General features: G+C 41.3%; 1 protein-coding gene across 3 annotated transcripts in view; it reads right to left on the minus strand.

Annotated features, from left to right (window-relative positions):
• CEP57L1 (centrosomal protein 57 like 1) overlaps nt 1-27,880 on the minus strand; it is a 171,075-nt gene that overhangs the window by 129,076 nt on the left and 14,119 nt on the right. For all 3 annotated transcript variants that reach the window (XM_085611197.1, XM_085611196.1, XM_085611198.1), the window contains exons 2-4: nt 16,880-16,922; nt 15,991-16,188; nt 3,057-3,236 (exon numbers count right to left, since the gene is read on the minus strand). In XM_085611197.1, coding sequence (XP_085467323.1) covers nt 3,057-3,236; nt 15,991-16,165 — 355 coding nt within the window. In that variant the 5' untranslated portion in view covers nt 16,166-16,188; nt 16,880-16,922. The remainder of the gene's footprint in view (nt 1-3,056; nt 3,237-15,990; nt 16,189-16,879; nt 16,923-27,880) is intronic.

Raw genomic sequence — 27,880 nt, forward strand, 5'->3', positions numbered from 1 at the left:
ATTATGCACCTCACACAGTGCTTGTGGGGATCAGATGCAAAAAAATATACTTTTATCCTTTTTAAGGCTTGAAACTGGCATAGGAGAGTGACTTGTCATTGAAAAGTTAGAACAATCATTCGATAGAAAATAAATACCCTTAGAAAACAGAAGCCCCTCTGGATTCTGGTATTCGAGATGCAAAAGTAAAAAATAAAAATGACATATTTGTAAGGCACAGGGGAATATGCACCTGCGAAGGCTTTGTGGCACCACAGTAGAGTGCTTCTGGTGACACCATTTGTGGGTACTGAAAAATCTTTAATATCAACTGTGAAGCCTAGGAATACTTCCAACATTTAAGAAGTCACAGAAAAGAAACAACTGCTAGATAAATAGAACAGGTTAAGGCAACTCCTTTTTTACACAAAATGGTAAAAATCAGAACATAAAAAGAGCATATTGTGGAGGAAACAGTATAGTAGCGGTTGAAGCTTTACTCCAAACCTGACCTTCAGTGTTCTACAACTGGAGAAGCAGTAACAATATAACTGGACTGTGTTAACAGGTACCATCCTCTCTAACCAGCATAAACATGGAGGAAAGCAAACTGGCAGGAGAGTGATAGAAGACATGTATTCATGAGGTGATTTTCTTTTAAATCCAAAGCCACCTGCTGAGTGAATCCTCAGCATTAACTATGTTTACACTCTGTACATCGAGACAATCTTGTGTGAGCTTTACAAACTGATAAGTTAATCTTACTTTTATGAAAATGGACAGTGTCAGTGTTGGCAACAGTCGACGAGTTATTCCACATTCCTTGCTTAAAGCCCAGTAACGAAAGTCAATGTCCACCTATGTACCCATTCCTGTTCTGGCAGCTATACCATTTTTGGGGTACTGCAAAGCCTAAACCTTGGTTGTGCTTTCATTAACCTGTGCCAAACAGTCCCCACACAGGTGAGTGATGTCAACTCAAAATTGACTATAGCCCATTCAAATTTTTTCGGTTGCAACAAAAGCATGCACTTGTTGTCTGAAAAACAAATGTACATAAAAATATATATTAAAAATACTGACCATACCAAGTATATACTCGTAAGCTTACACCTTTAGTATTCAAAGTACATATAAATTGATGGTTTCAAGCAGATGCCTATACAGTCAAACAGAAATGTGACCTTTCTCACTGGTATGCACCATTGTTTATGACCGCTTGTCCTTCCCACTCAAAGCCCTAATATTTTAGGCACAGTCGGCAATCCCAAACAAAACACACTGACCTACTAGGGGAAACAGCAAATCAGCAGTTTTTGTGTTTTACTGAACCAAATAGTAACAAGAAGCATCAGGTTGCAATAGTCTGTCGTGTGTTAAAATGCTCCATTGACTCCCAAAATAGTTTATTTCATTAATTTGCTGTTGGTAACATGTTCCTTCCAAGCAAATTACAAATGTAATTTTTCAGTTTTTTCCTGCAGTAAAGGGGGGTGTATTGCCACACAAAATAGCAGGTAGATGGTTTCAAAGAGTTGTGGAAGGTGCACACAAAAATACACAAATCGATCCAACTCAAAAGATTGTTAAAGAAAATCTAGAGAAATTAAGCCCCAAATTACCGGAACAATTCCTTTACTCACTAAGAAGGTAAGAGATATACTTTATTACTTAATTCAAACATGATCACACATTCTTGGGATATACCTATCTACATTAATGAAGAAACGGTGAAACCAGTGGAGCCCAATTTGGGAGACAGTAAAGCTCTGTTCGATGGGACATAAAAAAACAATATGTTCAAACTATAGTAAGTGCTGTGAAGGCTGCTAAGGAATATGAAACAGAATATATCATAGATTCAAGATACATAAGAAAGCATTTGATTGCCCTCACATCTTCACTCTTTTCTAACAGTGTTTTGACATGGCATGATATAACTAACACTGCATATCTTTGTAGTAGGAACATTTTACAAGTTACCAAGTGCTTTAATTTTCTCAGATTAGGACATTGATTGTTTTTGCATGCAAATTGCTCAAACAACAAAAAAAAACAAAAAAACGGGGGGACTAAAGTAAAGAATATCACATACAACAGAGATTCATTTTCTACATTATAAACACTTTTAAAGGTTACTTAAGTCTACAGGAAAAGGATTTTAGGCAGACAGAGAAAACACAAATATAATAATTATAGAAGGGTATTAGAAGCTATGTAAATCCTCCCAAAATATTTTGGGAAAATAAATGAAATACCAAGAAGGTTTACACATCCAATCAAAAGCTAGTTTATGAGACAACCAATAATTACTTGAAATAATAATTCCAAGCAAAAAGAAAATGACTATGTAGTAATTGAAAAAGATAAGGAAATCTTTATATGACCAATATTTCATATGCAATCAAAAAGGGACACTTTGGCGTATTTGCTTCTTGTGAAATCACAGTTTGATTGAAAGAGTTCAATCTACCCATCAAGTCAATTAGTTATGGGAGATATTCTGGAAATTATTTGCATTTTTCACCTTTCTTGCAGACTGTCTCTGCTAGGAAACATGAAGAAACTAGTCTTTAGAAACTTATGAATGAGTCAAAAGTACAATTGATAAATGTTTCCCGATATGCTAAGGGAAATCCTAAAGACAAAATATAGGCATGCTATCTACAGATACAATTTTTAGAAAACTATAATTTGTATTAAGATTAAGGGAACAGCAATACAATAGTGTGATGCTTAGTTCTTTATTGGTGTAATTTGAACCTCATGTTTCATTTTATTAATTTATGTAGGACATGGTCAGCAGGTCATTAGGTGTAGAAATGTGCAGTATTACCAAGTAAGTACTTGTGATTTGGAAAACTGGAGTCTAAAAGGGCAGTAAACTGCATTTTGCCCACCAATCTTTGTCAGGCATATGTTAACTATCATTGCACACACATCCCAAGATCACACATATTTAAAATACAACTTTAAGTAGGATTAATAGATGAATACCATGCAACTGCCACCTCTAGAAACAGGTGGCCAAGGTGCGGCAGGAGCAACACTGATGGAATTTAAAAAGAACACATTACCATGTCTCTCCCCAGTTATGATACGGCCAGACAAATCTTTCTTTTGATTTTCACACTCCAGCACTTTTTTATACTCTGCAGCCTCTTTAGAAAGACTCTGCAGGTTATCCTCAGCTTTCGTCCTCTCCAACTCTAATCGACGGATCTTTTCATGAAGTGTTTGCAGTGCAGACATAAGCTCTGTAAAATAAAGTTATTAAACCTTAAAATTAATCACAGTTCAGACAAAATTCATATATTTCTACAGTTAAAAAAAACCCAACCAAAATATATCCAACTGAAAAACATGGTTGATTATCCATAATTTCTTTCAGAATTCTAATTTCCAGTAATTTAATCGATGAATGCCTTATGTATAAGATTAAAAAACACAAAACAAAAAAAAAACACTGTTCTTGTGCTTTCTCCGCCTTGGACAAGTCTCATATCAGGTACAACTCCAGCAACCAAAGTCCCTCCAAACAGCTGGAGAAGATCTGGTGTTGATGTTAGAAGTCACACCAATTGTAATTACTCACTTCTTTCTCTCATGCATGCAAAGCAAAATTTTGAAATGGTGCTCCTACTCACAGTCTATTTTAACATGACTTCAGGCACATTTGTGAACAAGGGTAATTTTTTTTTTTTATTGTGTGGGCTAAACCACTTCAGGTCATATCTTAATGACCATTTATGCACCATTGTACATTGCATCAATGTGTATAGGGAATTTCCTTCTTAAGATGGGCCATGCGTCCACTGTTCACAGCAGACACTGTGCAAACTTTTGGGAGAAAAACTTCAATGGTTTTGTTCTAACAAGAGATGCCATGTGCCACTAAGCAATACTGGGAAATTGAAAAGGCGGTACAAAATAATTCGCTACATTTTACACGTTTATCCAATGGAAACCAGCATTGGCATAGCCAATAGGTCTCGGCTTTGGGACCTTATAAGAGTTTAGCCATGCAAAACTTGATGTTGTTGCACCAAGGATATTGTGCTGGAAAACTAAACACTTATAAGGTCCCAAAAGGCGAGAACTATTGGCTATGCCAATGCTTGTTTAAGTAGCACCTGTGATTTTAATGGGTATGACTACTTAAAAAAAAGTTTCCCATTTTGAAAATTAAATGTATTGAAGGGTCTGCTTCGGCGGTATCCAATCACGGGGGTCACAAATTGCGACCTTCCCAATAAACAGTCATTAGGAGGGTCATTTTTAGACTCTAGCAATGAACGGTTTACAATGCAGCTTATTAGTACACAGGTTGATTAGCAAATTCCCGTTGCAAACCACCTGATGTGCAAATTGCAGATGCCCGATATTTGAATGGTAATGATAGATCTGGACTTCGACCACTACAGAAAGGAGCATGTTAAGAACGTGCAATCAGACAGATCACCTGTTTACTTAGGTACGATGCACGTGATAGGAAACGTTATAAATTAATGACTGACTCCAAGACCTTCAAAATAAGACACTCATTAAGATATTCACAGGCTTTCAGCTAATTAGTTACACCCACAAACATGTAAACACTGCTGGTGAAGTTCTCAACAGCATACACGATAATAAACAGCACCCTAATAGTACACACTTCTTGGCGATGCACATAGGTGAGGAGACGTGTACGATGCATCCTTGTCTAAGTCGCACTGCCAATAGCCATTATTATGCTCAAGCTCACAACTGCACCAACCACAATGGTAAACAACCTGCAACAGAACACAAATAATCCCAGTCTGTGACAAAATCTTTGCAAACCGGTCAGTAAACCGCATCAAAGGAAGTGACGAGTCTTCAGACTAAACACCATTGTCTTTAGCCGAGTAAAGATTAGTGTACATTAGACAAAAAGTACATAATATTTGTGGCAATGCTGGAATCCTGCCATTTGCGCAACATGGCATTTATTTCGCACAGTTATGGATTTGCTGCATTTCCCGCATTATCCATCATCTGCTGTAGAATCTACCCATTTTTTTTGTTTTGACAACAGACTTTATTGGCATTTTAAGGACACCGGGGAACTCGTCCCCATACATGGTACCAAAACAGATATTGGAAGAGTGAGAATTGGTATCCCTGTTCGTCCCAGAATCTACCCATTTTAACAAAAAAAAATAATAATTCTAGCATAAATGAATCAAGAATTAGCAAAAACATGCCAGGTATTAGCTGCTGCTGTGCAGTAGAAGACGCTTCGCTGAGGTTGCCTGGTACCCTTTCTGTTGCTTTTTTCTATATTTGGGGGTTAAACTGGTACTAATGAGGCGCGCTGCATAGGCGAGACCTAAAAAGGTGTTTAACTTGAAAGACTGTCATATTTTCCGGTTTGCTGCATGGCTCACAGGTAGAGGCGGGCAAGCCAAAAAAATAAGAAGTAGGGCCGAGCCAGAGCCAAGTCAGTGGGCCAGGCATGGCTCTAAGAGCCCGTGCACGAGCCTGCCCTTGAAAATGTATGGCATATAAATTATGCAACAAACATCATGTAAAAATATGATAAACAGTCTTCAAAATTCAAAAACGTGAATGTCGTTAACATGCAGAAGCAGTTCACATTAGTACATAAGATTATCACACTGTTTAGAGGCTCTTGTTGGAAATGATCGCTTTTAAACATGAATTTGGAAGCATTCATGCCCCTGGCCTTGAAATGATGCCATTAGTAAAGCAAGAGGCAAGTCAGTTCTCGTGTGCCAGCTACATGTCCTAGTTTACTAGATATGGAATAATTGTATTCACTATTAAAACACAAGAAAGATTTTTGTACCGCACAAATCCCGAACTCATTCATTACAAGGTGCTTTCCTATGAGATTATCAAGAAAGAGGAGGCACAATTAAATGAAATAATTACCTAGGATCACACAATTTGGTCAAGGTGGAGAGCTGGGACTGATCAAATTATGCAATCTTGTCTAGTCTTGGCAGCACCACGAGGGACGCCAGTCTATGACCTTCCTTAAGACATTCTTGGCTTTTTACCCAACAACCTTGCATTCTAGGACTTGTAGTTTCCTTTTCCTGTTCACAAGTCCCAGCATGCCGTTGGCTACACGTGCAGGCTGAAGTGGCAAAACAAGTCTTTTTGATGTGCATTTTCTGTTCCACCCTCTCATCAATTCACACCCTGTCTTCAAGACGCTCTGGTTCCTTCCCAAACTACTCCTCTTTGTAGTTACTCTGTGCTCCGATGGGAGCTCCACCGCACTCCTCACGATGGCGACGTACAAGGTGACTTTGACCACCGGCTGCTTCCTCTAGGCCGGGACCGTGGACTGCATCTCCGTCACCCTGGTGAGGGGGCGGGGGCAGAGCCCCAAGCAGCCCCTCAACAACTTCGGACGGGACTTCAACTCCGGCTCCGTAAGCAAAGGCTCCGGGGGTGCGGCAACTGGTAAAGTGCACCGGGGGCGGGGCAACTGGTTAGTGCTCCCCGACTTCCCATCCGCATGAAAACCGCGCGCTCTAAGGGCACTTGTGCATTCTCTGCTGCTCCTGCCCAGCCGTCCCACCCAGACCCTGTCATAAATGTTAAAACAAACTGTACAGACGTTGAATGCCTGTGCCACCCTGCGCTTCTACACAGGTGAGTGGTAAAACACTTCAACAACCTATAGAAATAAAAGAATTGTTTGTTGTATAAAGATTTCACCACACTCTGTTGCCAGGCTCTATATGCAAGCCCCTAGACTTTCAGTATATCCTTAATCGGCGCTATAATCCCCAGAGCATGGCTAGCATGCACTTGGTAACACCTTTAGTTTGTATCCTGAACTGACAATATTTACCTACGTGCCAAATATCCAGATTCAGACTGGAGTCTCCCGGTCTTTGGAACCAAATTCGGGTTTATTTTGGTGGTCTCTTCACTGAACTAGGAGTGTCTCCAGGGTTGTATTGCGATTAGAAAGCGGGCCAGGCACAATTAAAAATAATAATGGAGAATGCATTTTTAGTACGAAACCCGCGAGAGGTGCGCGCGCGCCACTGCGAGCCATATGCTTTCAATTATCGCGTCCGTGTCTGGGCACGATAATTGAAACGACATGGCCTATTGGTGTCTATTACGCGCACCAAGCGCGTATATACACCAAAAGGCCATGGGCGGAGCAATGCGCCCGCCTTTGGCCAATTGCGTGCAGTCTTTTATAAAAAGACGCACGCAAAGGCCAATCGGCTAGCACAAAAGTAAAAACACACGCACGAGCGTGTACAATTCCAGGCTCCGTTTCGGAACCCCGGACAAAAGGACTCTCGCTGCGCGTGCAGTGCTATGCACTGCATCTCTAGGCGCGAGACCTAAAAAGCACCTTATAGAAATACATTTTAACTGTAAGAAGCAAACTGCAGCCAAACATTTCCATAGCAAAATGTGATTAAGGTAAAAGAGCATAACATTTCTATGGTGTTGGGAGACCAGGCCATTTGTTTTTAGGTCACACGAGAGAAAGCCCGCACAGCTTATGCCAATAATATAATAAAGGGCTAATAATTCAGTACCCTCAGTCCCTTTGTTGTTGTGCCAATCCCATTTTCATCAACCTACATTACAGACATTGTTTTTGTAGTAGTCAGTCATGTCTTTGGGGAGATGGAACCCCATAGGATCAATATAGTAATATATAGGCTGCATGCATGAAAAGAGGTAAAACTCTATGACATGACTCCCAATTACAACAACGGCTGTAATGCACATTGATGAAAATAGGATTGACACAACAAAAGAGTAAGGGGGCCGACCTGTTCGCCTCTAATAATATTGTTGGAATAAGCTCTCTGAAACGGTCTCTATCCAGACATACAACAAATGGCCTTGGAACCACACATGATCCATACGCTAAGGTAAAGGTTGCATGCTTGAAAATAGGAAAAACTATATACAGCATGACTTGCAGTTACAATGGCTGTAAAGTAGGTTCATGAAACTGGGAATGACAGAACAAAAGGCTAACTGGGCAACCGATTAGCCCGCCATTATAGAATACACTTCACTTGTGCCAATGCCAGAACTTGGCATCCTGCCCACCATGCCAGCTCAGGCTTATGGTCAACTCTGATACCACATCACGCAGACTTTCTACCTATTGCCATCCCACAGCCAGTAGCTTCCATACCAAGCATTCATCATGTCCAATCCAATCCATAAAACACTTATGAAGCTTTGAAGACCAAAAAGCATCCAAGTTCTGAACAAGAATGAAAATGACACCCAGATTCCAGAGTAGATAAAAAGATTTAACAAGCTGAAGTAACAACATATGGTTTGTGATTTTCCAGTTCATAATAACAACTTGTTGTACTATAGCGTTTCATAGCAGGTATTACTATTGCCTACTTTTATGGTACGCAATATACAGTAGTTAATTTGTAAAAAAACATAAGTGCCGGGTCTCTCGTCAGGAGGCAGGTTGCTGGCACCAGCCCATTTCTCCTGTTAGCGCCGCCTAAAATTTAACCAACTACTAACCATGAAATTGGGGAAAAGGATGTCGTTTAATGGCCAGAGTTGCCGACTTCGGAGTTGAGGAACCAGGTTCGAGATCGGCGTCGGCTCATTATCCTGTAATTCTGTGCAAATTACTTAATCTCCCCATGTCTACCATAAATGAATGGGTCCTTAACTTGTGCTCAAGAAAAGCGCCAGTGTTGATAATTAAGTGCCGGTGCTGAGCACCGGAAACCACTGGCTCATATTAAGCACTGGCAATATACCAGCTTCAGAAGGATGGAAGGCCTTGCCTGGGTTTGAACTAGGCCTTGGCCAAAATTCCGTTCCGTTCGCGGAAATTTGGCATTTTCGCGTTCCGCGGAAAGCGCGAAAATGTCAAAATTTCCACATTCTGCAGCTTAGCGATAATTTGTTTCTTGCTCGCGCTGTAAAATAATACATTCTCGCGTGCGCGCGATCGCCTTACCTGAATCCCCGCGTTCGCTGACAAGTTTTCCCGATCCGGTCGCGTTCTCCACGAGATGTTGGATTGTTGGTAGCCATTTGCGCTGTCTCCCGACAGTTCGCGCCCGCAGTAACGTCATGCGTCGCGCGATCACGTCTTTATTCTCGCGATCATGCACCGCGAGACAAGTGAAAACAAGATGGCTGCGTCCGCGAGCAACCGCATGGGTGAGTTGGCGAGCCGCGACCACGCAGAAAATACTGCGAACGGGCGGGAAAAAAAACTTCCGCATCTTCGCGATAATTTGCGAAAGTGAATTTCGCAAATTCCGTCCACCCCTAGTTTGAACTAGTGATCACTATATGTTTCAACAGTACGTGTTCAACTCAATGAGCCATCTGGTCAGACAGATTTGAGATCTTTCCCAAAGATTGGGCATAATGAACGTAAAAGCTCATACTGCCCAGTTTTGAACACTGGCGGAACTTGGAAATGCAAGTGCGGTCTTCTTCTAAGACTATATACTGATTCAAGGATGAAGAAAACAGGGACAGAACCATACACCACGCAATAAGTAATAGATTCTTGGCACCTAGACGGGTGGCCAGGTCACAAAGCATGCCACTGGATTAGTTGAAGTTCAAACAATAAACCTTTTGGGATACCAGAAGTGCAAGGTGCTAGAGTAATTTAATTTTAGCTACTTGCCTCTGGGGAAAATAATTAACACAAGCATTGGCATAGCCAATAGGTCTCGCCTTTGGGACCTTATAAATTTAGCCATGCAGCAGATTATCCCCTATTCTCTCGTTTTCATTTCTTATTGGGTTAGGCTCAGGCATTTTTGGGGATAGGTTAAGCAAACAACATTATCTACACAAACCTCAATAAAAATGACCTTGATGAGCATAAATAGTGTGACATCAATACACAACAGCAACCACTGGAATTAATACTAAACACGTTTGCTGGCCTTAACTACAACTTATGTTTCGGACTAAGGGTGTTTAACAACAAAGAGGATGTGGTCTAATGGCTAGAGCGGACAGCCTCGAAGCTGGGGAACCAGGTTAGAGTCTCGGCAGGGACTGTAAACATCCTGTGATTCTGGGCAAATCACTTAATCTCCCCATGCCTAACAAAAATGAATGTGTCCTTCTGAAAGGCAACTGGTGTTCATATAAAGCGCTCAGATACCTTCGGGTTGAGTTTGCGCTATATAAAACTACCAAAAAAGTAGGAATGAACAAAACTGCCAAAAAAAAAAAAAGAATTTAAAAACAAATCAGCTTTATTTATGACCAAATATGAAACTCTTGTGAGGGAGCCAATCAAATCAGAAAATAAGCAGATACCCAGCTACAAATCATAAGAGCACAGTGCACAGAAGGGATATTGGTTGGAAGGGAGTTTGAAAAACATTCTCACATATGTAGCATTAAAGCTAAATATATGGGTATAGTGCCGAGATATATATGAAGCATGGGCCTAAGCAGCACACTCCACAAAAGCGCTAGAACACATTTACGATTATGAAGACAGATTCTTTTTGCAAAATTAACATAAGTGTTACTGTATACAGGGCAAACCCGAACAACCGCAAATTCATCAAGTTGGCACCACTAATAACCTCAGATGGCCGCGTAAGTGAAATAAGTTTCGTGCAGACAGACCGAGGTGCGGAATCATATATGGAGACGAAGTAGAAGGTCATTATGTTATTGCAAGTTCCTGTTCATGGAGGAAGACACCAACAAAGAAGAAAGCCAAGAACACAAAGATTAGGCGTCAGTCCCGCCTCAGGCCCTGCAAGGCCCAGCTGTTGTCTCATCCTGAATGTTTCATGCATTTTTGTGGATGGCTCGACTGTGCCCCCGTCTGTACACGATCGCAACCACTGTCACAACACTATGCATTATTAACTCTCTCAGGACGCATAAGGCATCAGTGGAGGAATTAATAACCGTGAAGGCATTGACATCGGCGAAGTAGAGGGCAGCTGCCAACCCAATGAGTACCAAAGCATTTTGTTCTAATGCACCCACGCTGGATAGTAATAACTCTGTCGTGATTGCATGGTCAAGAGCGGATGGTTACAACAAACATTTGTCGGCCGATTCTGGCCCCGTTTTAATACAGACAACACTACATCAGGAGAACGTGATCAATTACTGGCGCAGCAGGCTGCAACGCAAAGTAAATTAAAAAAAATACAAATAGCGGACTTGGTTTCAATTTCTCAAAACATGAAGCAATGGTTATTGAGAAAACAGTATGAGCGAAAGAGATAAGCGGGATCGCCGTTCTTTAAAGCACAGAAACCCCGAGACAAGAGGGAGTTTTACTTCTTTGCGTTAGTCATCACAGGTCACTAGCCTGTGATTAAATATACCGAGAGATTATCCGATGAGCCGAAATAGGCGCGCTGCTCAGCTCCAATTACAGTCACCTCCCTAGGACACCAATTAGTCAAGCATGCATAAAAAGTTGAATTACCAGGGACCCACCAGCTCCAAAATGAACGATCCCAGTTGCGCAGATCAAGGCGCGCGCCGCCCTGAAAGCTCAGGAATGAGTCGACAATGTGGTTTTATTTGGGCCCCGCCGTGTTCAAAGTAACAGCGGCACAGCTATTTCCATGCAACACAAACACTGAAAAAGTTGCAGGCCCCTGCTTAGCATTCTCGAATGCAGACGTCAAAAGTTCCTATTCCTCTGCGGCCGACAGCAGATTGCTTTCTGTCGCACGGCCTAGCCCTTAAGAGTATGCCTAAAGCATAGCAGATTAAATGCATGTCCCAGGATCAATTTGAATGACAAGTGACGGGCTGCTGGTGGCGAGCGTGAAATCCGTGAGTGGTGCTCGCGCGCTGGGGCGAGCAGTCTGCTCTTTTTGGAAGCACATACTCGTGCTTGTGGCACGCCCACTGCTCGCTACAGCAAAGTGAATGCCGCCACGAGTATGTGCTTCCAAAAAGAGCAGAGCGACAGCTAAAGGCCCTCCTATGCAGCGCATGCGCGCTACGTAAGCGAGACCTAAAAACCACCATGCATCAACTATTTTAACTTTGGGCACAGGATTATAACTAAATCATCAAACCTGAAGCTTAGCTAGTTGATACTTCATTCAGCATATGGTCAGTCAGAGGGATACATCAGCATCTATGTCTTGGCATCATTCAATTTGAGCCTACTTGGTTTCATCCAGCGTAGCTTGTACATAAAAACAAGTAACAATAAAACCTCAAATAGCTTTTGATATACTGCTAACCAAAGATCCTTAAAATCCTTAGATAACAGCATAAAGTGTGGGACAAAGGGCAGACATTCGAACTAAAATGTAACACTAAAAAGAAATATAGGGAGGCAACTATGGATGGAGAAAAGGTGACAACACTCGAGATCCTTCAGCATCAATTGAACCGTTGTTATTTACCAGTATGGTAGTCAACCCATAAACAAATGGAGAATTTGTACTGTGGAAAACATGCTGTATACTCACTCGCCTGCTCCGTGAGGCATGTGTGCTCACTGATGTAGGTACATAAATATTTTTAGATTCTAAATATTTTCTCGGACACCGTGCAGCATCACACTGGTGGGACAGGAGACTTCTTCTACTTCATGCTAATGAGTAAAAGGTAGTTGGAAGCTGGATACACAAGAGTGAATCAATGAATTAATGCAGGGATACATATATGGATGTTTAAGATGGGTGAGTTGCTCGAGAGACAGAAAGCTCCTCTCCACTCCCACTACTGCTGCTGCTCACTCACCCATCCAGTCATCTATTCATCAGCCCATACAGTCCCTTATCTATTTATCTACACATTGAGTGAAGACTCTCGCTCACCCACTCACATAAATCGGCAATCAACACCCTCTACTTTCCTCACACAACCTTAACTCCCAACCCTGCAACCTACCATTCCCAAACTGATGTTCACCTTTGACTAGCAATAGTGAAGGAGGGTGGGAGCTATGGTACAGTGAGCAGAGGGGTATGTAAAACACATCAAATCCATCAGTTAAGTCACATATATCAGGAACTCACAAGGCATCACATATGACTGAACAGCTCAAAGACACCATAGCACACAACCCATTAGGCAGAAATTAAAGTCACCAAGCTCTGGGTGCCAGGACTGGTCTTTGGCAACAAACAGCCAGGGCAGGTAAAGGTGTGCTAAGTGCCGTCACTGCTTTAGGCACTAGGCACAGGGTCTCGTATTCCAGAGAGCTCTACACTGCAGAGTCCGGAACCTTTGTTCAAGGAGCATGGCTTGGAATTTGACAAGGCCCTGGAATCTGCATTCTTACACCGGAATCCCAAAGAACATGGCCTTTTGGGCTCCAACACAATACCCTGGTTGCAGGCACCACTTTTAGTCCGACCCTGCACTGGGTACCGCTCAGCGCTCCATCGCAGTTGGCCTAAACTTGTGATTTTGTCCTGGTCCATGCGACCAGATAACCACAGTTGGTGCATACGCTTTTAGGCACTATTTTCACTTAAACCTTTACAATTGCAAATATCCAGTTCTCCAATAGATTTGTCGTAGTTTTGGTTTTAAATAATTCATTAAATGTTACTCTAGTTTTCTACATTGGTGTGGGATTTTTCATGTGTTGTGTTTCACTTTATTTCTGTTTGAAGTGCTGCATAAATACATTAAACATTGCCTCTAATTTAAACCGGACTGCTTGCGTCAAGCTACCAGAGGGTTTGGCACAGGTTAATTTAGGGTTTGCTTGTGTTTCACTCGGACAGAGTATGTGGCTGCTGCTGGAGTAGGGTTTCACTCTCCCCTCAACCAGTAGCCCAATTTCCATCAACTACCCATGCAAGATTACCAGCCGTGATCACATTAGTGCAGGATTGCCAAAACGTAATGTAAAAATGGTATAGTCAATTTGAAATCCCATTATAGGGGTAATTCATAGCGGGCAGAGCTGCAATGCCCCCTGGCACCAAGGTAATTATATTAGTAATAAGTCTCCAAATCCTGCATGATCTATCATTCAAACATCAGCTTCAACATATTTTGAAAATTATCGATTCTGAAAACACACACATTTTCATATCAATCTTCTTAATTTTGTTATATATTTATTAATTCAACCAAACAAAAACTTCTAATTTGGAGAGTTCAGCTGCACATAGGCGATACTCACAGCTAGCTGGAGAGCTACCAGTAGCTCACGAGCTAATTGATTTAAAAGTCTGCTCTATGGGGTACTGGGAGTGGGGGGCGAGGGTGCAGATAAAAGGATGAAGAGATCACCATGACAATTTCACAATATTGCACTTATAATGGGTGAAAACAAAAAATATATTTGCACATAGAATAAAATAATGCAAGCATTGTGAGAGGTGTAAATGAAACCCAATCAGCAGATATTACATGAACAAGTTAGGATGTACGAGAACAAGTAAACCATGATGTCCAAAACATGGCACTAGGACAAGTGGCACTTTCCAGGACTATCTCTACACATGATTTTGATAGGCAGGCCATTTGAGAAAGTATCGTGAAATATAAATGACCTGCGTAATAAAAACAAAAAAGGGAAAAGAACATCCGGATTCATGTAAGGTTAATAGAAGCCCAAGCCATATTGCTCCCAAAATAAAAAAAAAAAGCATCTCCAAGAGAAAGGAGCCAGAAAATGGATAAAAACAGGATGGGTTAAAACAAAAGTGCCTTCGAGAAGTTCCTAAATGCTAGAGAAGTGGTACTTATTGTGGTTAAAAGGCGCAATCCGCAGAGCGGCAGGAGATGGGTGTGATAAATGGGCAATGTTATCAATTCGGTCTGAAAGGATGGAACTCACAGTAGAAACAGCACACAGGCCCAACAAATGCAGCTGGAGGCCATCAGCGGTTTTCCTCTAAACTGAAACATAAGGCAGGAGGCAAGAAAAAAGAAAGAATCTGGACAGCCCCAATTCTGGAAACAGTTGAAGAGGCGCCTCTTTAAAATAACACTGCATCATGACGCAGTAACAATCTACTAGTGTTCCCATTACCCAGCTAGGTCTCCAATAACTGGTTGACGGAGTCTGTCACTGTACAGAGCTCTTCTGCCTTTAGGTACAAACAACAAACACATGCATATCAAATTTGGAAAGGAACAGGAAGGAAAGACAGGTTCACTATGTAAAAACCAATCATTCTAAAGAGATTTTGCTGATTTATTTCAAATACAAATTTTTCAATTGATGCAAGTTAAACTTCTCCATAGCATCTAGGATAAATGTAAAGCTGTCACAAGAGTGTGGATAAAGGCATATGGAATAAATAGATACAAAGAACAAGCGTTGACAAAGCCAGTAGGTCAGGCATTTACAACTAGCAGTGCTTCTCGACTTACCGCAATGTTCTTGCGTGTGAGCATGTGCGAGAAGAATGTGACAGATACAGAGGGTGATAGAGGAGGGAGTTTATGAATGAATAACGGATTGGCGATATAGAAGAATCGCTCATGTACTCACTCAACCGTTCCTCAATCCGTGGGCCTTCAATCCATACAATGCCATGGTCATCTATTCATGCAGCCCTCCATCTGTAAACTTACTAGCCCAATCATCCATGTGCTAAATCACCTATTTACTTGGCCCTCCACTCTTCAGACCAATGTGTATGAATCCAGTATGCAATAGTCTTAATATCTTAAACTGTCCAGCATAGTTTGGGATATTCCCATTTAGTAGATATGTTGAATATGCATTGATCATATACATTTCTCTGAGCTCAGTATGATTGGGGACAACAGTCTCGACAACATGTTCTTGCATATTACCAAGACTTGGAACTCCCAGTTGCACTGCATCAAGTGTGCAAGTAATTTAAGTATACTTTAAAGATATACTTCTTCCAGCATATTTTACCATAAACAATCCTTCATAATTGTTTTTAGTTTTATGTCAATAAAACAGCTAACAGCACCTGGATGCCCTATTCTTTGGGTGTGGTCATATTCACAGTGCTTCTTACATCAAGAAAGGACACAAAATGTAATTCTAGAGTTTTTGCAGTAGTTTTGCCTTACCTTTGCTATTTGGGGCAGGATCAACATGGAAAGTAGCAGATACTGGCTTTTTGGAAAGAACATCGGTCTTCTGGGTGCAGACATTGATATTTCCATAAGAAGTGGGCCGCAATGGTATTTTATTTGGGGGTTGGTAGAAGCTTCCTAGGTAGCTATCCTTTAGAGTAGAATCCATCTTCAAGAAGATCAACAGAGAAACTAAAAAAAAAAAAAATAAAACAGCATCAAATAATGAAGCATTATTTCTTGTTGGCATCTGACAAACTAAAGAAGATAAATACGAAAAACCTCCCTCATCAGCATGAGTTTCAGCAAAATCTTTGAGAAGATAGGATATGCCAGACAGTGTAGTAGTGAATCACATAAGGCAAAGGGAGTAGCCAATTACATGTGTCTAAGGAGGGAGGTGGAACAGAGACAGTTGCTGAAGCAAAAACAGAAGAACTGGCCTCCAATTTTAAAGTAGACAAACACATTTTGTCAATGTCCTGCAATACTATATCGGACAGCTGCCCATTCACCTACACTTGTGTTTATTTGGATTTGCTTTTAGGTTTGGTAAAGTGTGGCTACCACTCCAGAGCAGCCTCTTGGCGCTAGAAAGTAGAGAACAGATTCATTGGGAATCACATTGATCGTCCACAAGGCTGTCCACGCCCTTACCCTGGGGGGCCTAAGTAGGCCTGAGGAGCTGCAAAACAGCACATTTGCAGCAGACTGCTGTTGATGCCTTCAGCCACAAAAGCAGGGCCTTTTAGTCTTCCATCCTTCTACCCATCCTCACCTAAAGGAACTTTTTTAAACTACTTTTACCACTGTACTCCCAGTACTTCAAGGTGACTGATGCCCCCTGCAAACCCATGTGATCCATTTAATGTCAGAAACCCACCTTTTTGAGTCTGGCACAGAGACACCTCTAGCTTCTCGCCAGCCTGGAAAAAAAGAAAGAATTATAGATAAAAAGATACACATACAGGAAAAGGGCCTTTGGGTCAATCATCTTCATTCATTGGTGTCAGTTATTTGTGTTTTGCTTCCATCCACCACAACATACAGATACATCATGGCTAAAGTAGACAGACCAACGATTCTTGATCTTTTGTGAACTCCGACTGCCTAACTATTGGAAGCAAAGGATCCTGGGCCTAAGCAAGTTCTTCTTTGTGAACCTCACAAAAATAAAGAAATAAGCATCCATCAATCAACAACACAAATGAAAAAATATTTGCCTTTATTCACAACAATAAAAAAAACATGCAAAAAATACACATTTGAATGGGCAGTTGAAGCTTGTAGCTTTTTTTTCTAAAATACAAAGTCATATGCTGGATTCTAGCATATCATTCTTTTTTGCTCCTGGTGCACCCTCTATTTTTCTTGGTGCATATCCGTGCTTCAACTGATCCCAAATAAATTTTTAGGTCCCCGTTTTGAACACCTTCACATTTGGAGAATGATTTAGAATTTTCAGTTTAACATTTTGCTTTATCAGTAGGCTTTGTAGACCACGAAGGTCCAGGGACAACAGGTTAAGAGTCACAGAGTTGAACCATTTCCGCCACTGGATCTTTTGGAATGTGAGGGACAGCGTTTTTCTTCATCGCATGTGCATATTAACTTTATTATTTATTTATTTTTTTATTATGTGTCAGTGTTTGTGGCCAAAATATTACTTTTTGTTCCATTCTGTATACTTTTTATGGTCACTTAAAAGTTTAAACTACATATTCATCATGGAGCAGTATTTTCAATACCTTTTCTTTTTGTAAAAAATAAATCATCTTCCGTTGCAGTATATTAACACTGAGGGATTTACCATACATGTTGTAAATTCACCAGCTTGCCCCCCATTGTGTTCCATTAAAATTGTAAATAAACTTACATTTTATGTTTAAAGAAAAATTAAGATTATGGCTGCCATGATTAGGTGGCAGCATTTTTTCCTTTCTTTCTCCCTCTTATTTTTTGCGGCATGTGCCTGCAATAAGTGTAAAAAAATGTTTGTGGCATGTGCCAGCAATAAATTTTAAAAATAATCACTGTACCCATTTACCAAGGCTAGAACAATTGGCTTTGCCAATGCTTGTTTGGGGATCAATGTCCCTTTTACCAATATGCACTACACACAATTTTTGAGCTATTCTGTTTTAGCTGGTTCCAACCTATAATAACTGATAAAAAAAAAAATGTAAAAAAAAGACACAGAAAGGGAAACAGTCCTCACAATGCTAAACATATAAACACGGAAATACACCTGCACAATCAAAAACTAAAATGCCATTAAAAGAAAGGAAAGTGAAAGAGAATAAGTCACTCATTTCTTTCAGAAAGGGCCAACACAATGTAACTTTTTTCATTCAAGTTAGCAGCAAGAAAAACTTGTTAAAGAGTATTCTGCTTAGGTTGTTGTTGTTTAGGGATGTCACTAAAACATTGTTCGTTCTTTCTTTTGTTCCCTCCCATTTTTTGGTGATTGGATTACAGTTTCGAATCATACTTTGGGTCTGATCTAATTATTTTAAAGAATGTAGAGAATCTACAAATATTAAAATCACGTGTTCTTTGGGCAGTGTATCATTCACTAGTTGGTGAAATAGCTGGCTTATACGAATCTTCACCAATATGTACTATCACATTTACTCACCAACACAGAATGGGTAAAACTCTTTGATATATCATCCCCGTTTTCTAACAAGTCAGTATTGATAGCAGGTCACCTGCCAAAAACCCAAACTTGAAACATTTATTTCAAGGTGTAGTGAAAGGTACCAGTGAAAAGAGTGCTGTCACCATACACATGGGATAGAGAAGAAAACAATGCACAAGACTTTCCATACGCCAACAAAATCCATTGATGCAAATTGACCCATTGTTATGTGTGATACCATCAGCTAACCCTGGCCTTTTACCCAACTGCAATTTAACTGCTGGGATTTCTAAGCCCATGGTTACAATGTTAACAGCAAACTGTTAAATCGCAGAATATGACGTGATGTCTATTAAAAGATCTAGGCGGACTGAAAATGAGACATTTGCATTGGTGATGTTTGGCAACTAGAAATGTCAAAACAGAAGCAGCACCTCCTTAATTTAGTCTACCAGAGAGCAGCAGAAAAGCAGTAGCAAGCATGTTTAAAGCATCACGTTTCTGGTGCCTTAGAATTAAAGGTTATAAATTACTCTCGTGTAAATCAAAATATTAAAGGTTTCACAAGGTACTATGCTATTGGCAGGGTTGACCAATCAATCATGTCATAATATTCAGTAAGGAGTAGGTGAAGGACCCCAAACTGTGTCCAGAAATGTGTTTATTAAAACACTGGAATATACCACTCTTGCATATTTATTCCATTAATAGTCCTGTAAACAAGACCATCCTGACAGAGTGAATGTGAGAGGTAATGAGATATGAGAGAGGGTAAAGAGATGTGAGTGACAGAGCAATACAAAGACTTCATATTCTTAAAACAGTCTAAAATAAGTTCATTGGACACACTGACAATAGGAAGGCACTACATACCTTGCATTACTTTAAATTAAATATGTGCTTTAGAACCCTGACTGCAAAAAGCAATAGGTTATGTAAATACTCAGCAAATCCAGTTTTGTCTGTGTTGGGGGCTATACAGCTGTCCCAACACTGGTTTCAAACGTTTTGGAAAACAGTGAGCACTATTGAAATGTACAAACAAATGAACAGGATAGCCCAAACAAGTTGTAACCCTACTCACTATCGGAATTGTTTGTGGCACTTCATTCTCCTGTTATGTTATTTACAGCGCAAATAAATCACCCCGAGAGGGTCTCTCGGCACTATTGCATGCTAAAACAGGTAAACAAAAAAACATCAGAAGTGTTAGAAGAGCCAGGTTTTTAGAATTTCTTTTGAATAGGGCTTCGTCACGACATGATTGTAAATGCAGGGGTGGCCTGTTCCAAAGAAGGGGGGGGACGGACGGACCAGATATTAAAATATGATGTACCCCCATTATCTGGCCATACCTATGCGGTGAGGGTATGATAAAGATTGCCCACTGGACCCAAGATTGTGCATTAGCACATAAATCGGTCGCTTTTTCCTCAAAATAGTGGGGGCCGTTTCCAAAAAGGGACTTGTGTACTAGGCAGATGAGTTTGAAGTGGAACGCCTTTTTATCAGAAGCCAATGCAAAGATTTGAGTGCGAGATGGTGTTGAATGCTGCAGATAGATCAAGTAGTATCCTTCGTCCAGAGTCTAATGGCGCCCAGAACATCCACCAGTGCTGTTTCTCTGCTATAGAAAGCCCAATAACAAAACTGGGAGGGGTCTAGTAGAGAGTTCAATCCATATACTCTCTGTGTAAAAGTCCCTGTACTTGTGGCCCTATAATTGACAAACTGAGTCCCTTACCCAAATTATGGGAACAAATACTTTGTATCAATAAAATTCATATTGCACCAGGGGTGAATACGGAGAGCATACAAGTGGAACAACCTAGACCAGCAACAAAGCAACAATGCTCACCCTTTGTTGCAGATACTTCACTGGAGTCAACAGGGACACACAAATACAGCATATAAAAAAGTCTTCAGCTCCAGAGGCCGAGCAAATGGGAGCACTGAAGATCAATATAGGAAACCTTAAGACATTGAACCAATCTAGAAGACCAAAATAGTGTGAAAGGAAAGCTAGAAAAAAACTATGCAACTGGCAAAACAGGCACTTAAACATTACCCTATTTTCATTTCAATTTGCGAGGGTAAGGCCAAGGACGGCCTAACCAAACCATCTACAACAGCAGACTTCCTCCAGAACACTAGTCTAAAAGGCTGGGCTCCAGCAAGCGACAACCTAGATGAGTCAATTCCAAGCAAGTTAAACAACACCAATGCCACAATTACGGACGACACGTCCCTCAGGCGAAAACTGAAATACTGAAAATAGACGGCCCAGCGAGACTAACAGCAAAAGAAGCAAGGACGAAAACATTGAGGGCAGAAAACAACAGAGAAGAGAGGAGTTCAATAACATCAAATCAACAAATTCAGGCAACTTTGGAAGGGAGGAATCTTTAATGATAGAAACTCCTTAAAACTATCACTCTCTGCGACTCGAAAATGAAAGTTAAAGACCGTTTGGAAAGAGTAGACTCAGTGCGGCAAATTCGGAAACCGACTGAACTCCGTGTAGCTCAATTGGGGGATACATTCTAGCAAGCAGGTACAGCATGACAAAATAAAAGTTATACGAGTAAAAAGAGTGACCCACTCGGCCGTAATCCGCATAAAACTGACGATCTTAACGGCCCGCAACAGTCAGTCATCCACCAAGTATACCTTGCCACAAAATGTAAGATAAGGTAGCCTTATCCTAGATTTTACATACAAAACCAGAACAAGTTTACATCAGAGGAAGGCAAGAATCCTGATACAGTTTGGGGGGGGGGGAGGCAAAAACAACTAACAACAAATTTTATTAACACGGGATGCGAATCACAAGGGCGGCAAGATACCTTGAACGTGGGCAAAATACTAAAACTGATGGGTGAAATTCCAGAATTAAAAACACATACAATCTGCTAACCTCTTGGCTATGCAATTTCTTCCAGTTGGACAAAAAAAAAAAAAAGAAGAAATGAACAAACTAACCACGTGGCAGTCAGAAGAATTAATACAATTAATCTTAAACAGCTCTGAACAATATGAAGCCCGGCGCATAAAATTAGCTATACCACCCACTCCATGCTATCCCTGTCCTTTTACTGAAAATCGACTGAATAAAACCAATCAAGAGACAAAACAAACAATAGAGTCAACACATGTCTATTTAGTTCTGCAGAATGCTAAAGGAAGAAGCTGTACATAATGAAGTTGTATCGAAGGCCAGAAAGTAAACTCAGGAGGAGACCAAAATCAATGGAGCGGGCTCCCAGGTATTCTTAACATCAAGAAGGGTGACTGACCCACAGAAAGCAAAGCGGGTAATTTCCAGAATGGCGTTTTCCATATGCGATCATGGAACACAGCCAGAGCCAAAAAACTGCTTGAAGAAGGCACGCCTCTCTATGACTGGGTCACATGCGACGTAATAGCCCTTCAAGACACTTGGGCATTGGAAGATCTTCCCCTAGCTGGCTTTTTCCATTACACAGTAGCCACAGAAAAATGTAAGCACTACGGTCGCACCAATGGAGGTCTGGCAGTTTGTGTCCATAGCACTAAACATTACATTAGAACAGTTAGTCTCTCCGGATCCCAGTATCCTATTAATCAACCTCACTGACCAGCACTCAGATACCTTGAGGACAGTGCTACTGATCAATTACTACACTCAACCAACGGCATGTCAAAAAAAATAAAGCTAACAATGCACTTTTAGTTGAAACCATTTTGGACATTCGATGTGACCAACCTTCCTGTTACATAATGTTGACGGGAGATTTTAACTCCAATTTAATCTACACTCCAGATGAAGACAAAATATTGGCAGAAGACAATGTATTCTGGAACATTAAGCTAACATCAAACTAAGATGAATTGTCCAGACTACATACGCCAACAGCTAGTAAAGGCACTGGAATATCAGGATATGCGCGTGATAAACGGCAGCGAAAGATAACCCGCAAAAAGGCACCTATCGGGGACCGACGGCACATTCAGCACTTGATTTCACGGTCGTCTCTCTACCCCTAATGACATCCCTTTTACAGTTCTATATAGAATACCACTTTGAGTGATCATTCATACCAACATATTTTCTTTCATCTCAATTTGACAAAATTTCAATCTACTACATTAATAGAAAGACATATTAACCCAACAGATTTAAAACATCTCAAATGGTCAAATGAAACCAATCCAGAGCTGCATATAACAACTAAAGAATTACTGATGGCATCGGTAAAAGATACTGCCAACACGATACAAGCTTGGTCTAACTTCCTGTCCAAACTGACAACATTGATGACAACACCGCCAATGCAGGCCCCAAGAAACAGAACTCACAAAGCAATAACAAACTAAGTCCAATTAAAACAGGACCTAAAAAAAATCAATTGGGAAACTGTATTTAGTGGATCACGATGAAAACACATGAGCATTTCAACAACAGAGAAAATTATACAAAAAGAAACTATGGGAAGACAAAAGAATGAGTAAGGAGAGATATAGGTCCAACTTATTATACAGCGCGAGGCATCCTAATTCAAGCAAGTTCTAGCAAATGATAAACCATCTGACCAGGCTGTGAACACCATAACTTCTAATGCTCAAAAACACGATTGGGCCAACTACATAACAAAGAAATTTATAGAGAAACTATATTCTTCACAACTGACTCAGAGCTTTTGGACGCCCCAACTCATCAAGACTGATAGACGCCCAGTAGAATTTTAGCACATCCTTTTGGTAGAAATGAAGGATCTTCCATCTTAGGGGGAAATAACACACACTGCTCTCCCTATCCGTGTTTTGATCTGTTTTTTATGATCGTTTTATTATGAAGCATTATGGCTGCTCACAGGCTGATGGCCCAGCAGGTTGTCATACTGTTTTTTGAATCTGCCTTCGAACATTGCTCCGAACCTGAGTGAGGCAGAAGACCAAGGGCAAGATTCTGGCAGTGAATTTTCTGTCCGAGAGTAATCATCTGATGATAAATCCACTATTAACGCTGATGAAGTACCTCTTTTAGAGGTAGCTATTGATGTGCCTGTAGTGCAGCATGAGCAAGCTGGATTGCAGTCAGGGGCGGGAAGGCTTCCCATTGGAAGTGCTGAACTCTGGGTTGCTCTTAACATGGTGCAGCCTGTTTTGCCTGCCTTAAGTGGTATTGCAGGATGTAGAGTTAATACAGAGAACTTTGACTGTTAATTTCTTCCAGCTCTTTATTGATGATGTGATTTTGGGTGACACTGTTGAGCTGACCTATCTGTATGCAGAACAATATTTGAGAGAGAACGGAGCCACATTTAAGACACACTCTAGAGCTACCAAGTGGACTCCTACAAATCTCCATGAAATGAAGCAGTTCTGGGGTTTAACGTTTTTGATGGGATTGCTAAGGAAGCCATCATTGTCTTTATATTGGTCTACTAGTCCCTGGATGGCAACTGCTATTTTTTCAGCAACCATGAGTCGAGGTAGGTATTTGCTTCTGCAGCGGATGCTGCATTTTGTGGATAATGCTTCAGAATTGCCACAAGATCACTCGGATTGTAACACTGTTCAAGATTTGGTCTGTCCTTGACCATTTCTCAGAGATGTATGTCCCAAGCCAAGATACATCTGTAGACGAGTCTCAACCAGTTCAAGCGCCATTTGGCTTTCAGACAGTATATACCAAGCAAGAGAGCACATTATGGTATTAAGCTGTATGTTATGTGAAAAAGTCACTGTATATGCGTATAATTTCAGGGTGCACACTACTAGGGATTCTTTAATTGACTCCCCACCTCACCACACCCCCCCGGTTGTCCTACCACTTCTGGAGTCAGTGAAAAAAAAGTGTGTGGGATCTTGCCAGAGCCCTTTTTCACAAAGACCACCACTTATATGTGAACAATTTCTATGCAGGTGTGCAAATATTTAATAAAATGCTCAGAGTGGGCACTGGGGCATGAGACACATTCCACCCTAACCAGTGCCTGCGTAGTATTGAACTACTTGTGTTGTAATTTTCTGACAGTAGAAAATTCGACATGCTCACAACTATACCTGATGAAAGTACTGCACCTCTGACTATTGAGGTCAGATAGTAGAAATGTGCAAACCAGTGTGCATTCTAGACCACAACAAGCACATGGGAGGCGTAGGTAGAATAGGTCAAAAGGTTGGAGCCTTACAATGCTGCTCGAAAGTCCTATATCTTTCGCAAGAAGTTGGCTCTTCACCCATTTCATTTAGCACCCTTCAATGCTTATGTTGTTTTCAAAGATCATTCTCCAGAGTCCAAGAGGAGTTTTGTACAGTTTCAGCAGCCTGTCACAGGCAGGCTTGTTGCACTAGAGCAAGTAAGTGTTTCTCGAATCTGAGTGGTTGAACAGGTGCCTAGATTGAAAGATCGCCACTTCTCAAATACATTCCTCCAACACCCAAAAACAGATTTTTCTTGCTGGAGAAGTAGAGACTTTGTGAGAAAAGTAGTATGAAAGGAGAGTTATATTAACCTCCCAGAGTGTCCTTCTAATCCTGGTCTATGTGTGTCCACATGTTTTAAATTGTACCACATCCAACTCAAATATTGGGAGCAACCATGAGAGGAAAAGGGAACCAACTGTGGTCTGTATTGCCACATACTGGTTTGCAGTAGTTTGATGTGTAGAGATACACCCATTGTGTACGCAATCATAATTGGCATTTCATCGTCTACCTATAGGATTTTTTTTTCTATTATTAGTTGGACGTTTCATTTTTTACGGTCTCTGATTTATGTGTGTAATCTGTTCATTGTGGCAGTGTTTTAAAAATGAAAGTGGTGTGGAGCTTCATGGTGATATCTGAATGGCATTAGGCTGACGGTCTGTGTGGACAAACATTTGACTGGCGGTGTGTGCAGATTAGCATTTGGCTGGCAGGGTATGTGAGACCCAGCGGCTGACTGATGATGTGTAGAGTGGCAGTTGGCTGAGGGGGGCAGAAAGAGGGGGAGAAAGAGAACGAGAGAGACAGGCAGAGAGAGACACAGAGAGAAAGACTTGCTGCTGATCACTAAACACACTAGCAGCCAAACGCCAGTCCACACACACACACACACACACACACACACACACACACACACACACACACACACACACACACGGCCCAAAATCCAGACCACACAGAATGGCTAGGTGGTGTGATTGGTGTGTCAGTCCTGTGGGCGTATGAACGTGTGGGCTCTTGAATGGTACGGTTTGTTGTTGCGAGTGTTGCAATTTGTCTGGCCCGTGGATGGTGGTGTGAATAGTTGTGTGTGTGCAAGAAGCATGAAAGTTGTGTGGATGGCCTGTCAAGCAGTGGGTGCCTTGTCCTGCTTTACAGATTAAGAGCTGCAAGTCACTGGTTCAGAATCGCAAAATTATCTTATTAACCGCGATTTCTACATTTTAATTTTTCTGAAATCTTTAGTTCATAAAATTTACAGTTTTAACGTTTCACTGCCCCTCGTGCCAAAGCCACCTGGTATGTGTGTGTACTGGAGTAGTAAATGGTTGTGCAGTAATATTGGCCTTTCCTATCTTTCTCAGCCATGATGTACATTGTCTCTAGGGAAAATCTACTAACTCCAGATATTTTCGTAACCTAGACACTAGTAAGACTCCAAGGTGATGTGTCTTGTTTGGATCCATTGAGGTTTTTGTAACCGGAAGCCCTTGCAATACTCAAACATGGGAGAAAACACACCTTTTGTGACTTTAAGTAATGGAGTCTGCAGGGAAGTGGAAATTAATTTCCTCCCACCCAAAGCTCCCACATGTCTCAATAAAAATGGTACCTTACCTGTGTAGGTGGTCTAGCGCCCGCAAAAGGGTCGGGTCCAAGTCGCAATGTGGCAACATCAACAAAAGGGGATGCTGCAGTTTTTGGGCCTGGCCTCAGCAACCACTCACAGAAACCTTCAAAACCCAGGCATTTCTGGAAACTAGACATCCAGGGGAGTACAGGGTGCTGTGCCTCTCATAGATCCCACAATGTTTTCGTACTCACAATGCCCTACACACACCTCAAACTTTGCCTAAAATCATACATTTCCCTTGCACTTCTGTGATGCATTCTTCCAGAATCAGAAGGAATCCACAAAATTCCCACCACCCAGTGTTCACCCGCTTGTCCCCCAAAAATATGCTGCCCCATGTGTGTGGCTGGGCCTATTGATCGAGGCGGGAACGGATCAAATGAACGTTAATGGGAGTCCTTGCAAAGGGATGCTCATTGACCTTGGTTTGATCTCTTCCTGTCATGGGCACTCAGCCCAGACACACAAGTGAAGCGCCATTTTTAATAGAGAGACTTTGGAGAATGTAGGTGGTAGGAAAAGCGTTGCTTCCTGCAGATTCCAGGACTTTCCATCACAGAAAAGTGAGGAAAATGTGTTTTTAGCCAAACTTTGAGGTTTGAAAGGGCTTCTATGTAGGAAACCCTGGTGGAAGCCACACAAGTCACCCCCACTCTGGATTACCCTAGGTATCTAATTTAAAAATTTTTACAGGTTTTCTAGGTTTCCCTAGGAGCCGACTGAGCTAGGGCACAAAACCCACACCTTGTCAGATTGCTAAAAAGGGGTCCGTTTTTAGTGGAAAAATGTGATGTGTCCATCTTGTATTTTGGCACCTTTACGGTCACTGCCATTAGCCCTACCCACACAAGTGAGGCACCATATTTATCTGGAGATTTTGAGAAATGGTAGGTGGTGGAAATATTTTGCTCTTTCAGACTCCCAAACTTTCCATCAAAGAAATATGAGGGAAATGTGTTTTGTAAGTCAAGGTTTGAGGTTTGCGAGAGCTTCCGAAAAAGAAAACATGGCGAGAGCCACAACTGTAAATCCACGCTGGATACCCCAGGGTGTCTTCTTCTAAAAAATGTACAGGTTTTCCTAAGTGCCAGCTGAATGAGGGCCCAAAATCAACAGCTAGTCACATTGCAAAAAGAGGGTCAGTTTTCAGTAGAAAAATGTGATGTGTCCATGCTTGTGTTTTGGGGCCTTTCCGGTCACGGGTCCAAGCCCTACCCACACAAGTGAGGTACCATTTTTATTGGCAGACTTGGGGGAAAATGCTGTGTGATAGGGAACTTGTGGCTCCCCACAGATTCCAGAAGTTTTCCTCACAGAAATGGTAGGAAAATGTGTGGTTTTAGTCAGACGTTGAGGTTTGCAAAGGCTTCAGGGTGGGAAACCCTGGTAGGAGTCACACAAATCACCCCACCCTG

This window comes from Triturus cristatus, chromosome 6 (genome assembly GCF_964204655.1).
Source record: "Triturus cristatus chromosome 6, aTriCri1.1, whole genome shotgun sequence".
Taxonomy (NCBI): domain Eukaryota; kingdom Metazoa; phylum Chordata; class Amphibia; order Caudata; family Salamandridae; genus Triturus; species Triturus cristatus.